Genomic DNA, 14,994 nt, shown 5'->3' on the forward strand with positions numbered 1-14,994 from the left:
TAGTTATGCCCCCTTGTAATCTCAGATTTAGGAATGTTGCAGAGTGTTTTAGTTTGTGAGAGGGTAGACTGATCACAGAAGAGTGGAGTGAAGGCACAATCCAAGACCAACGCGGGATCAAACAGAAGGTCTTTTTACAATTGGCAATTTAAAGATAAATGTGGATTTATGCTTGTAACGGGTTCAGTTCCTCAACCCAGATTCTACTCTATAATCATGCGGCAGTATGTGCCATGTTGCAATACTTACATCTTCCTCAGTGTGCAGCAACTTTTCTGTCAGGTCTCGGTTGATTATTCCCTGGACCGCCAGCGATTGCTTTAACTTCTCCATCTCTGGCAGCTTATCTGAGACTTCTGCCAACATCTGTTCCTTTGCCACAAGTGAATTTTCCAGGAAGTCTTTCTTGTTGCTGATTCTAGAAATTAATGTCAATATTAAACAATAGAATCGTATAATCCCGACAGTGCAGAAGGAGACCATTCAGCCCATCAGGTCTGCATCGACCCTTCAAATGTGCACTCCATCCATGCCAACCCCACCTTATCCCCAAAACCTCATAACCTAACCTGCACATCCCTGGACACCAAGGGGCAATTTAGCAGGGCCAATCCACCTAACTTGCACATCTTTGGACTGCGGGAGGAAACCGGAGCACCCGGAGGAAACCCACGCAGATACAGGTAGAACGTGCAAACTCCACACAGGTAATCACCCGAGGCCGGAATTGAACCCGGGTCCCTGGAGCTGTGAGGCAGCAGTGCTAACCACTGTCCACCGTGTTGCAACAGATTGTATTTCTTCAAAGTTTTGTTATAATCACACACCACCCACAGAGGACAGGAAAGACAAACTGAAGCTGGGATTATTCTTCCTACAGTAGAGAAGGCTAAGGGGAGATTGTTCAAAATGATGTGGGGTTTTGGCTGAGGAAGTGAAGCTGCTTCTGCTGGCGAGTGGGTTGGTAACTAGAGGACACAGTTGTAAGATAATTAGCAAATGAAAAGGAAACAAATAAAACGCAGTCACTGGCTCAGCGTATCTAACACCTTTATCTTAACACACACACATTTAAAAAGGCTGCTACTTTTGTTCCGCATTTGGTCAACAAGAGTTTTTAAAATAAATTTAGAGTATCCAATTATTTATTTTTCCAATTAAGGGGCAATTTAGCGTCGCCAATCCACCTAGCCTGCACATCTTTGGGTTGTGGGGGCGAAACCCATGCAGACACGGGGAGAATGTGTAAACTCCACATGGACAGTGACCCAGAGCCGAGATTTGGTCAACAAGAGTTTTGACACAAGGACTGAAAAACCTTTCATTGGGCAAAGTAAAATGACCTTACCCGTGATCTTTATTCAAACAGGAGCCCTACTGACAGAAACTTGACACCATTTTTGACAAATAATTAATTGACAATGGGCTTCTCCAGATCCAACCAACCATTGGAATTGACTTTCAACGGGGCGAAAAGAATGCCGGTGACTAATACACACAATTGAGTCAAATAAAATGTCAACCTCTGGAAATTCAACTCTTCCGAACTCCTGCATTCCATATCAACCTAAAATATGGAGGTTAATGTACTTGCCCTTTCAACTGCTCATTCAGACTGGAGATGAGATGCTGGTGTTGCTCAGAATCGCGGCTTTGCTGGCTTCGCACAAAGGACAGCTGGTTTTGCAAACGTTCGCATTCATTCTGCAACAGAAAGAGCGTTTAGTGGACCTGCAGACAACATTCTGCGTCTCGCCTCCTTCCTTCGGCGCACAGTAACAGGTTCAGAATTTAATTTTCCACATTATAGTTTACTTTGGAGAAACAAAAACAGAATCTTTCAAATATTCTCAAACTTTATTAATTTGTATCGCATCAGTTCATTTGAAATGACTCCGCCACATGACTAAAGTTTGTGATTTACTGCATTATTTTTCAATATTAAAAATATATAAATGCATATTTTAAAAGATAAAACACAGATACAAAAACAAACATATAGACAGTCACGCCATCAATTTTTATAAATCCACTCCTCTGCATCTACAGTTTCACATATCTGGTTTATGAAATAGAATAGTGGACATTTAGAGGCATTCCTGTCCTTCATTGTTCCAAGAGATTCCTTACTCATTCACCAAAAACAGATGGTTTTCTGGAGGAGGGAGGAACAATCCTTTGCTACCTGACTCACTGCAAAGCTTTTCTTTCTCCTGCTCTGCTAAGTAATGTATAATGGCTGGTGAAGCTGTGATTCTAGCATCATTGTATAAGAGCGCTTCCAGTGTATTTTCTTTGTTCCCATTTCTTTTATTATTTTGGTCTGTGAACCCATAATCGGCCTTTAGACAGAAGATTCACAGTTGAAACAACCTGTTTACCCAGGACACTGTACTCCCAGAAACAGAGGAAATGGCTTCAAATCAGGGATCTCCCATTTAAGATGGAGATGTGGAGGAATTTCGTCTCTAACAGGGTGGTTAATTCTCCACCCAGGGAGTAATGGAGTCTGGAATGGTGAACAGATTTGATGCTCAATTAGAGATTTTTGATCTACAAAAGGGAATTAAAGGTTTTATGGGGTCGGTAAGTAAATAGAGTTAAGATCACAATCAGGCCAGCCATGACCTTATTAAATGGGAGAACAGACTGGAGGGGCCGAATGGCCACCTCCTGCTTTCATTTTTCATGTTCTTCGGTTGTTATTGAGTTGTTGAGTCACTAACTGCAGAGGTTAATCACCTGCTAAATCTGACCCACAGGATGGAACAGAAACCTCTTAAGCAAATGGCCTGGCTATAAAACATTAGGCAATTGGCGCCTCTTACTGCCTTGTTGTTCTGCTTTCTTTGCACAGTCTGGCGATTCCCCACACCATGCCGACAGTCTGCATAACATTCACCTGATCTCACAATACGCAGAGGATTGAACAGTAACACGGATCACCAGTTAGTGCGTTCTAAAGTTGCCTTTACATTGCATTTGGTGGACTGTTAGTGCTGCCTTCTCTCACACAAAGGCCTCACACCTTTAGCTTGCCAGAGATCAGTCAACAGAAGAAAATTTATGCACCAAATGTTATCAGAAGTCAGCCTTTGTGAATCCATTCTGGTGTTAGAAGCTGATAGCATGAACGCCACCTCATTAAATGCAATGCAAAAGCATTACAGCGGACAAAGGACAAAGTGACAGGGCTGTGGGGAAAGGGTGGAGTGTGGGACTAATTAGATCGCTCCTACAAAGAGCTGGAACAGGTATGTCAGGCAGAACAGTCTCCTCCTGTGCTATCATTCTCTGCTTTAAGTTCAACCTACAAATAATTAATGTAGCTTCAAACAATGGTAGCAACTGAATGATTATAAGGTTTGATATATAAAACAATGTCGTTTTTTAAAAATCTACTCTCAATATTTACCTTGATTCATTCTGCAATTCTACAATTAATTTGGGTCTTGTCTTTTTTACATCATTTGATAGCCCAGTGATGTGAAATCTTGGCATTTGAAATATCCGGTAATTTACAAATTTATCTTCTCCGCATTTGCGCCACCTGCTGTGCCCAATATTTACAGCAGATTCTTACATAGAAACAAATTCCTCGACAAGAGAAAATATAAGGATACCTATTTCCACATTAAAAATGGTGCAAAACTGGGACAATTAATACAGCTATTTAACACACTCTAGATAAATTGCTTATTTATCCAAAATTATCCAAAAAGACCTTGTAAACATGTGACATAAAGTCAATGGGCGGAATCTTACTAAAAAATGTCAGTCAGTTCCGATGAGAAGAATGATGTGAATCCCACCCATGGCATTGGTGAGATTTCTCACAAAAATTTTTTTTTTTAAATTTAGAGTACCTAATTCATTTATTTTTCCAATTAAGGGGCAATTTAGCGTGGCCAATCCACCTACCCTGCACATCTTTGGTTTGTGGGGGCGAAACCCACGCAGACATGGGGAGAATGTGCAAACTCCACACGGACAGTGTCCCAGAGCCGGGATAGAACCTGGGACCTCAGCGCCGTGAGGAAGCAGGGCTAACCCACTGCACCACTGTGCTGCCCTCACAAACTTTTTGAGGCCCTTTGCCAAAATTAAGTGAGTGGGCATGGTTTCTGCTGCCACTCTGGCAGGGCAGAATGGGGCCTCAAGAACCGGGTACCAACTCCAAATAGATCGGCACACCATCTTTAAGCAGCCCCCAGCCCACATTATGGACATCTCAGTGGCTCACCCACCAAGCGCCCCCCCCCCCCCCCCTCCCCCCCATCCCCCACCTTCTGGCATCCCATCCCCTCAATGTTTGCTCTCCCCTTCGCCAACCACACAAAGACACACCCCACCCATGGGCTCCCACTAGGGTCTATCGGGGGCAGTGTCAGGGTCGTGCCTTGGTCCCTCTAACCCTCCACCCACCAGGAACTATTCTTACCGCTGCACCCCCAGAGGGATCCCCTCGACTGCCTCACACCAGGCCAAACCTGTCGTAAATGACATCAGGCCAGTGCGCGGTGAATGTTCTGTGAAGGGGGCAGGGAAGGTCTGGAGTGAGTGTTGCTAATGACATGCCAATGTATCAAAATAATGTTCCCAGCTCCCACATTCCTCCTCTGGAGAGGGGGTGAAAATTCCAAAACCCTATCACGCCGGAGAGAATCGTGTTTTTGATTCTCTCCAGATTTTGAGCTCGCCTCGAGTTTCTCACGGACGGAGAGAGTGGGCTGTTTCTTCATCAAACACATAATACTAACATAAATTGAAAATTCTCCAATTGAGACTTAAAACTTGTCTTTTCAATTGAATGTTGCAGTAAGATTTTTTTTAAGAACCTTCATTTTACAATTGGGGTTTTTTTTATGTTCGACATTCTTTTGGACAAAAGAAATTCTTGAATGCAACTTTCCCGCTTTTTTTCTTAATACGATTTGTTAAAGGGGTCTTTGGATGAAAAATGTAACATTCAATAAATTACTTACTTTGACAAGACTGCATTCAAAACTTAATTGTATTGGTTTTTGCAACTGCCAAGGTAAAATCTAAGAACATAGGAGCAGGAGTGAGTCTTCAACCACAGGAGCCCATTCCATCATTCAGTCACATCAAGACTGATTCATATATCATACACTAGAACCTTGGTGATTGTAGCTTATAAATACGGAAGACGGTGAAACAATCTTTTTTTCTACATTTAGTAACAGTTGTCACATTTTCTCTTTGCGAGACAACTGTATCATACATGCAGTATACTAACCTATTCTGAACTTCTTAATAAAAAGGGCTGGTTTAGCTCAGTGGGCTAGACAGCTGGTTTGTGATACAGAACAAGGCCAGCCGCGTGTGGTCAATTCCCGTACCAGCTGAGAATTCTGAATTCTCCCTCCGTGTGCCCGAACAGGCGCCAGAATGTGGCGACTAGGGGCTTTTCACAGTAACTTCATTGCAAGCCTACTTGTGACAATAAAGATTATTTATTTTATTTATTTAAATATGAGATTTTTTATAAATGTATTTGAAGTTTCATTATTCAGAATATTTTCCACCAACACGTCCTATCATATTTGACTTTCTTAATGTAGTCACATATAACCACAACACAGTGACACAAATTAAAGGACAAACTTTGGCAAAATACCTCCACACGTATAGAAACCCAGAGTCAACAGGACACGAGCAAGCACACATTGCAACTGTAATTCTTCACCTCAAAAGTGAATCATGGGCAAACACACCTGGGGAACCCTCAGTAGCTGCCCCTCTTCACAGACACCAAAGGTCACCTGTATTAGAAGGCTTTGTTACTAGATCCTTGAATTTTAGTATTTTCAGTTTCATGATCAAAGGTTTATCAAGGTTCAAAAGGTCAACCTTGGGGATTAATCCAAAAGTTTTGATCTGGACTTTATGTCCCGACAAGAAATTTAAATGGCATCGGCATGCAGGAAATTTACAACTTCATCTCTGTAGGTAAACAGAAGACAGGGATTATTCAACTGTTCTGCTGGTCATGGGTTCCAAATAAGTTAATTGTCCAAATAAAATTAAAAGTTTACTCAACCTGTTTAGGTGAACAATTTTGTAATTGAGAGATACCGTGGTAAATTTCTTCAAAACAAAAACACGCCACACACATGATTTATTATAAAGGTTGATACAAGATACGGCCAATGTGACCAAACACGCAATGAGTCATTATTGCCAAACATTGGAGAATATTATTTGCCAGTGAACTCAAAAGCTTTTTTCTGAACTACATTTATCAAATAACCAGGTCATTTCATTCCGATAACTGTCTTACATCAAGCTTCTCCTGAAACTGGGAAGTGCAAACCCTTCACACCCTTACCTGGTGAAACTCTACTCTGGTACGGAGCTGTGCTTTGTCCTCCAGGTCCTGACAGTGTTCCTCCAGCACTAGGATTTGCTCCTGTAGTCTGTTCCGTTCCAGTTCTAGCTCCTCAACAACTGCCCTCAATCCTGTATAAATACAACCGCATTAGTGAAAAGGGTGGAATTAAAAATAAAACTGAATAGAATCATTGGAGGTTTTAAGTCGTAAATAATTTGTTAAAAAGACGAATAAATATGGCTATTTTCCTTCTTAAGCTATATTAAATCAAAAACCTTTGGTTGAATTTTGGTATGGACCTAACAAGCGAGGGTCTCGGCACTCACTGTTATTAAAGCAGCAATTGGACCGCAACTTCCGACAATTGTACATGTGCAGTTAAACACAGAAATAAGGAAATCAGGAAGCTGCTGTCCAAATTTCCCTGGTCCTCCAAAATCTGTGCTACATGAGTATCTCACCCAGACTCAGCAGTAACACACAGGGAACAGCATGAAATTTCAGTACTTAACATGATGGATACCCACTAGACAGGCCAAAAAAGGTTTGGGCTTGACGGTAGCATTGTGGATAGCACAATCGCTTCACGCTCCAGGGTCCCAGGTTCGATTCCCGGCTGGGTCACTGTCTGTGCGGAGTCTGCACGTCCTCCCCGTGTGTGCGTGGGTTTCCTCCGGGTGCTCCGGTTTCCTCCCACATTCCAAAGATGTGCAGGTTAGGTGGATTGGCCGTGAGAAATTGCCCTTAGTGTCCAAATTGCCCTTAGTGTTGGGTGGGGTTACTGGGTTATGGGGATAGGGTGGAGTTGTTGACCTTGGGTAGGGTGCTCTTTCCAAGAGCCGGTGCAGACTCGATGGGCTGAATGGCCTATTTCTCCACTGTAAATTCTATGATTCTATCTCAGTGTAAGTAATTTTTAAACAAATTGACCAGTCTTAATTATTGCCAAACAACTTCTTGGCAATGAAAATTAACTCTTACAAGTGGGGAGTCTGATTCCTTCAGATTGACATTATTTTTTGAGATTTTAAAAAATAAATTTTATTTTAATTTTCTTTTTGTCTTTTAGCGCTACTCTATCACCCTCATCTTTGTCTCTCTTCATTTCGCTTTCTGTTCCTGATTTGACATTGAAGTAAATATACTGAGACTGATTCAACCTCTGCACTGCTAATGAATGATTCTTTAATCTGACTGGATGCTTGTCCTGCTCACATGCGTCCCAGTATTCTGTAGAGTCCATAAAACCATAACAAATTATTTAGAAACTCAGTGGGCAGGCTGAAGTCTAATGAGCAGCTAGTGCTGTTGGTTTACCGATGAGAGGAAAAGCCATCCATTCAGTTTTGGATATTCTGGATTATGTTCATGAGCTAAATGATTTTAAATTAGACATTCAACAATCCTCAACTTTGCTTCACACATTCTATGAACACCAACATGCAAGGCAGAACTAAGTGCAAATTTTGACGATACGCTGGGCTCCAACGTGTTAAGCGATGTCTCATGCTGCACACTACATGCAGAAACATGTGGATTTCTGAAACCCTATTATCTTTTCTTAAGGAGGGAGAGGTGAGAGAAATGACAGGAATAACTCAATAGACACAGAAACAAAGAAGACAAAAGGGAAAATGTGGTGTAGGAGGGGAGAGAGAAATTGGGGAGAGTCACAAGCAGGACAGGGAATAAGCAGAATTCAGAAATTAAGGAAAATGAATCAAGAGTGGTGGTAGGAGGAATGAGGAAAAATGGAGTTGGGAAGCAACAACTCATATCAGAGTCGAAGAGGAAGAGGATGGAGGTACGATGGCAGATGGAAGGACAAGGTTATTTTTGTGGAGAGGAGTGATGACGGCATTATTGAACAGTGGAGAAAGGGGGTGGACGAACAGTCAGAAGGGGGCCACTGATGGTATTAGGCCAAGTAGAAATAGTTTGCCGATGAGCGGATGAGATTGGAGAGAGCCTGAGGAGTGACAGAGAAAATGATAAAGGGCGAAAGCAAGGATGAGGTTGGAGGCTGTCTGAAGTAGGAAAAGAAGAGGGATGGGTTAACTGAACAGCTGAACCAAGTATATAACCTTCTGACATTTGGCTTTTCTATGACAATGGGAAGGATGTTTCTGACAGAGGAATCTTAGTTGTGGCTACACTTGATCTTATAATAGGATGACTTAGAAAAGGGAATGAATTAAATTAATGTTACTTTAGATGACAAAAAGACAGCTCTGCAGGTGAACAACTAGGCCAAACGTGCACCAAGCCAACAAACATTGTAATGGAGGTGAAAGTGGAAATCTATGTTTGTGGATATGGGGGATAGTGAGGGAATTGAAGGGAAAAGAACAAAGGCAGAAATTTGTCCTTCCCTGGTACACCATTTTCACTGCGAAAAACAAGATCTGATGGTCAAGAGAAAATACATTAAAGGCAGTGTCTGTGTGAGAGTGAAGGGGGATGGGAGTGTGTGAGAGAGAGTGAGTGTGTGAAAATGAGCGTGAGTGAGTGTGCGAGAGTGACCGTGTGAGAGTAGACATGTGAGAATGAGCGTGTGAGAGTGAGCGCGAGAGTGCGTGTGCGAGAGGGGGGGAAGAGAGAGAGAAGGGGGAGGGGATAGAGAAGCTGGAAGGGGAGAGAGGGGGAGGGGACGAGAGAGGGGGAGGGGAAAACGAGAGAGGGGGAGGGAGAGAGAGGGGGAGGAGGCAGAGAGGGGGGATCGAGGAGGGGAAGGAGGGGAAGAGAGAGGGGAGGGGAATAGGGGAGAGAGGGGGGATAGGGGAGAGAGGGGGGAGAGAGGGGGAGGGGGAGAGAGGGGGAGGGGGGAGAGAGGGGGATGGGGAGAGAAGGGGAGGGGAGAGAGGGGAGAGAGAGAGCAGAGGGGGATGGGGAGAGAGAGGGGGAGGGGAGAGAGAAGGGGAGGAGGGAGAGAGAGAGGGAGCGAGAGGGAGAGAGAGGGAGCGAGAGGGAGAGAGAGGGGAGGGGAAGAGAGAGGGGAGGGGGATAGGGGAGAGAGGGGGGATAGGGGAGAGAGGGGGGAGAGAGGGGGAGGGGGAGAGAGGGGGAGGGGGAGAGAAGGGGAGGGGAGAGAGGGGAGAGAGAGAGCAGAGGGGGATGGGGAGAGAAGGGGAGGGGAGAGAGGGGTAGGGGGAGAGAGGGGGGGAGGAGAGAGAGGGGGGGGAGGGGGAGAGAGAGGGGGAGAGAGAGGGGGAGAAGACAGAAACAGAGTGAAATAGAAAAAACAGTAACCTAGAGGAAGAGACTGCCTTTTGTCATCAAACAGTTCTAAAGGGAAACATCTAACCACAGGAATAGCTGCATTCCATTATACTTTAAGATTTGTTACACACCCTGCCATTTTTATGACTATATTTGCAATTGAAACATCAGGGTCCACTCCTGTCCATTTTCTACCCTTGCCAAAGGAGGAATCTTTCACCTGACTTGTACAGGCACCGCTGAGACTTGTATACCACCTGGCTCAGAATGTGCCCAGGTTTGTATACCACCTGGCTCAGAATGTGCCCAGGTTTGTATACCACCTGGCTCAGAATGTGTAGTTGTACATTAAACAAACTGTTTGCAAATTGACAGCGTTTGGTGACAGAAACGGAGCACCAAGTTTCTATCATTCCTTGTGCTGCAACTTACTCATTAGCGATAAAACAAATCTTGACCTTTACGTTTTGTAAAACTGCCAGCTATATTGTTTGTTTTGCAATATATTTTGACCTCTCAATTTTGCACCAAATCACAGAAGGAAGTCAGGAATAGTCAGTTTTTGGATTAATTTTCAACTCCCCTGTCATGTAACTTTGCAGTTAAGAAAGCAGTGGGATCTATATATTTAACAGTGGGTCAGATGGTATTTGGAAGGTAAAGTGGCCAGTTCATCGAGCACGCACATGCTTTTTATATTATGTCAATTTATTTCAGTGGCAGAAGTTTCAGAGGGGGAGAAAATAAAAATCCAAACAATGCTGACTGAGGTTAGAATGTGCCAATAAACAAAAAGGGTTATTTGAACAAAAACTGTGAAGTTTAAAAGCACCACAAGATTCAAATGTTGTGCATGCTTTCAATAACCTGTGTAATGGGTATCACACCTGTATGATGGGAACTGTACTCTGGCCACAAACCTCCCAAATTCTCCCCTTCGACGTTATCGGTGCTATCCACACTCAAGCTGGATTCTTCAAAATGCTGTTTCTCATCATATTCATAGTCACCCTAAAAAAATAACAATATTGCATTTACTGGATTGGAAGATGCAATTTATAAACAGTTGTCGCTATCACTTTATTCTGTACTCCTTCCTCAACTGGACACCAGACACTGGACTGTCAATATTTTAAAACATTTTAACTAGAGTACCTCATTTAAAAATCAATCAACATAAAATAAAACAGATCTCCAGCTTCAGAACTATATTATCAATTTTTTTTATTTATGGGCAGCACGGTGGCACAGTGGTTAGCACTGCTGCCTCACAGTGCCAGGGACCCAGGTTCAAATTCCAGCCTCGGGTGACTGTCTGTGCGGAGTCTGCACATTTTCCCCGTGTCTGCGTGGGTTTCCTCTGGGTGCTCCAGTTTCCTCCCACAGTCCAAAGATGTGACAGGGAATCGAACCTGGGACCCTGGCGCTGTGAAGCAACAGTGCTAGCCACTTGTGCTACCGTGCTGCCCGGGCGTAATATTTGTATAGAAAGGAGCAAAGTTGGCAGAATTACTATCGCTGAACATTAACGACATTGTAGATTTTGCAGCACATTTCTAAAAATATACTTCAATATATTAAAAACTGAACAACTCTTTCCCTTTGCATCAGACAAGTCAGCTGATTCTAACTTAGAATAAAAGTCTGAAAGTTAACATAGTTAAAAGTTAAAGGCATTTCACTTTAGCAAATGTCAGTTAACATCTACCTTCTCAAAATCTATACAACCTTCATTCAATCTTTGAAAAGCTTATAAAGATATAACCATGTAACGCAAAATGCCAAGCAAACTTTGTGCGTAAGATTTCACGTAAAGGAAATTTAGATTCCAAGAATAGCCATCAGCCTCGGACATACCTCGAGCTTTCGGTTGTCTCCGGTGTGTTTCTTCCTTTCTTGCCGCTGTCCTAGTCTTCGAAGTTGCACCAGTTCCTCCTCCAGCTCCTGCTGTCCTGAGACCAAAGCTGGATCAGAGCAGCCAGGAAAGAACCAGTCATCCTCAATCAGTTTTGTGCCACAGGAAGACAAGTCATTCAGACAGACAGCATGAACACAGAGACATCCATGCACACACACCACACACTGATTAGATCCCAGTGACTTCCCCAAAGTAAAATGATTGTTTCAGATTGTCATGTTTGAATTCTGTACAGAATGCTGTTATAATAACTCCTAAAGTATTGTAGCAATCCACACAGCTGAATTCACACTGGTACTCCAGGAACAAGTAATAGTAAAAATGATTTATGCACAGATTTACGTTTCCAAACCATAGCAGCACTATCCAATGTTCGTACCTTTTAGCCGTATGGTTTGTGCTTGCTTCCGAATAAGTATACATTAATTTGCATATCTGCATTTAATTGTGCTGCCTGGACAACAGCGGGACCTCAAGTTTAAAATCTCAACAACTGCACCGTTAAATAATGCAGAACACATTAAACCATTCATCATCACCTCAAACCAAGGGAGTTTATTGAGTGGGATGTAGAAGTGAAGCAGGACTGGATGAGCCACACATCAGCACGTGTAGATATTTGGCTCTCAGTAACAGGCTGTGACTGTAGGAAACCTGGCAGAAAGTTACGCACCATGTCTACCTGTTCAGAGGATAGTGCGTGGAATTGGGAAATCATTTACTTTCAAGTAAATATTTATATATCGTGTATTTTTATAAATTTTATATATTTTTATAAATTATATATTTTTGGCTGAAGATCTTATCATTTGCTCAGACTTTGCAATCTAAAACAAACCTTGCTCGCCAAATTAGCGTTTTAACTGTCAGTTCACTCACCCTATTACCGAAAATAGAAAATTCAATGAAATTACTGAATATAAACTTATTGCTTTTCATCTGTCAAACATATTTCATTTCCTACTTAAGATGAAAAAGTTAAGTTTTCAATCACTATAAGCTGACTGACTCAGATAAAAGTCTTGCCACGTTAACGCAGCTTTCTCTTCTTACAGATGCTGCCAGACCCACTGAGTTTTCCCCACATCTGCTGCTTTTGTTTCTTGACTTGTCCCCACTGCCATCGCCTTCCGACTGACCCAACATCCCACTTTCAGTTGGTCTCTCCAGCCTTCCCATCAGTTCTTCCCTTTTGTTCTTCCGCACCCACTCCTGTCTCTGAACAAGTTAAAACCTATTACATCCGTAACCTCTCCCAGTTCTTGTGAGAAATCATCAACCTGAAACTCTGTTTCTCTTTCTTTCTTTTCTTTAAAAAAAAATATAAATTTAAAGTACCCAATTCATTTTTTTTCCAATGAAGGGGCAATTTAGCGTGGCCAATCCACTTACGCTGCACATCTTTGGGTTGTGGGGGCGAAACTCACACAGACACGGGGAGAATGTGCAAACTCCACACGAACGGTGACCCAGAGTCGGGATCGAACCTGGGACCTCAGCGCCGTGAGACTGCAGTGCTAACCACTGCGCCACCGTGCTGCCCTGTTTCTCTTTCCCTCCACAGGAGTTGCCTGATCTGAAGCTTTTTCCAGCATTTTCTGTTTTTATTTCAGATTTCCAGCATCCACAGTATTTTCTTTCCATAAATGAAGTTTCAAGTTCCATATTTCCACAGTTATTAAAAACCTTTCAGGGCGTCTTGAAATTTGGTGAGAATTAACTACCTCCAATTCTACCTTGGGGAAACCACTCAGGATAATTGTCACTGGCATATAAACACAGGTCAGCTTGAAGAGTAATCATTATCAGTCAGTAACAAAGGGATTTCTGACTTTATGAGGGACACTTCAGAGAGTAGTGATCAGCTGAATATCATGGTTATTGGGTGAGCGGGATATAAAATGTACACAAATGCACCTGCTACCAAGACCACTTACAAATATTAATGCAAAATGTTCTGGCAAAAGGAACATTTCCATCTAATTTGTGATTTTTAGAATCATCACTGTAAACGGGTCCTGTTCAGATGAAATAAACTTGTCCCAGCATGCAAAGCAACAAAGGGAACAATTAAAGACAGTAACATAATTCAAGATGATCTCATTCAAATTAGGCCAAACATTCATTTGGTTGTGAGAAAGCAATGGCCTACACACGACGGTAGAAAGGATCAGTCGAAAACTATCTTTGATTTTCAGTGTAAAAGAAACAATTACATCACAGCACAACAGCTTCTCGAGTGCACTGCTGATGATTTCCAGGTGGGAGTTCAAAAGGCTGGAAACAACCTGCAGTACACTGCAGGGGTCAGGGTGACATGAACCTGCATGCACAAAACTGATGGGAAACTAAGCTCTTTATGGCTGGCCAAATCACAATGGCGTGAGCAGTGGAGGGGGAAGTGGATGGAGTCGCTGAGTGCTCATCAGGGAAACAGTGGAGAAAAAGAAATATCAACAAAGTCATGCCCAACTGAAAGGGAACTCATCAGCTTTCCTCAATTTTAAACACAATTTCTACTTCAGAAAAGCATTGACAAAGTCAAGAGTTTTTAAATCACTTCACCACAGGTACGTTTGAAATACAGGCAAAAAAATCCAAACTTAAAAAGTAAACAAAGAGGCATGAGGCAAGCTAAATTATGTGATGGCCAAATTTCTACCCAATGCCATTTTTCAGTCTCAAACAGTTGTGGGGAACTTGTGAGTTAATCCTTTGTCTGTACATCTCCATTTGGTTTTCAACATTTGTGTGTAATCAAAGCACATGTGGACATATCCTCTGCACCTTTAATATTGCACCAACATCACCGGCTAATATTCAGCAATACAGATTCATGGAAGACCCTAATTCTGCATTTTCGATAATCAAAAGTAGTATCTGCAATGGGAAAGGTGCCCAATCCTCAATGGGTCAATGTAAAGATTAGTATTCCAAAAGTGTAAATGATTGAAACTCTCTCAACTAGGGAGCACATCAACACCAAGATGATCAATAACTACAATCAGATCCATGCAGATTCATCATTTGTGAGCATTTGTATTTATTAGAATTTTCTATTTAACAGAATAGAACTTTACTTACCACAATTCAGTGTCATTAAGTTGGGAACTGGCTTGTTGGCCATTAATGGCGTTTGAAGAAATGGAAAAAGGATCTCAGTTTGAAATTAGATTTTCAACAACGAATGTTTTATATGGTATTGTATTGTATGGTATTGTATTGTATGGTATTGCATTCCCTCAGCTTTTTTGAGTTTGGCAGCCTGGCATTGGAATTAGACTCTGGGACTTGCAAATGGAACTAAAGTTGTCAAAAAATATATTTTTTCTCGTTAATTTAGACAGATTAATTACAGTTAATGGAAATAAGGTTTCATCTGCACAGATGGTTTTTGCAATTTATAAATGGTGACGTTCTGCACCCGCCGGTGTGTGGGGGCTGATGCTGCTGGTAATTTTCTATAAAATGAAAGGGGCTGGTTTAGCTCAGTTGGCTGGAC

At 42.3% G+C, this 14,994-nt stretch overlaps 1 protein-coding gene across 1 annotated transcript in view; it reads right to left on the reverse strand.

Annotated features, from left to right (window-relative positions):
• Nucleotides 1-14,994, reverse strand: part of LOC119971994 (golgin subfamily B member 1-like) — an 85,402-nt gene that overhangs the window by 30,697 nt on the left and 39,711 nt on the right. The window contains 6 exon segments of the mRNA XM_038808422.1: nt 250-418; nt 1,595-1,704; nt 5,739-5,786; nt 6,353-6,483; nt 10,462-10,585; nt 11,432-11,538. Coding sequence (XP_038664350.1) covers nt 250-418; nt 1,595-1,704; nt 5,739-5,786; nt 6,353-6,483; nt 10,462-10,585; nt 11,432-11,538 — 689 coding nt within the window.

Source organism: Scyliorhinus canicula, chromosome 9, assembly GCF_902713615.1.
Source record: "Scyliorhinus canicula chromosome 9, sScyCan1.1, whole genome shotgun sequence".
Classification (NCBI taxonomy): Eukaryota; Metazoa; Chordata; class Chondrichthyes; order Carcharhiniformes; family Scyliorhinidae; genus Scyliorhinus; species Scyliorhinus canicula.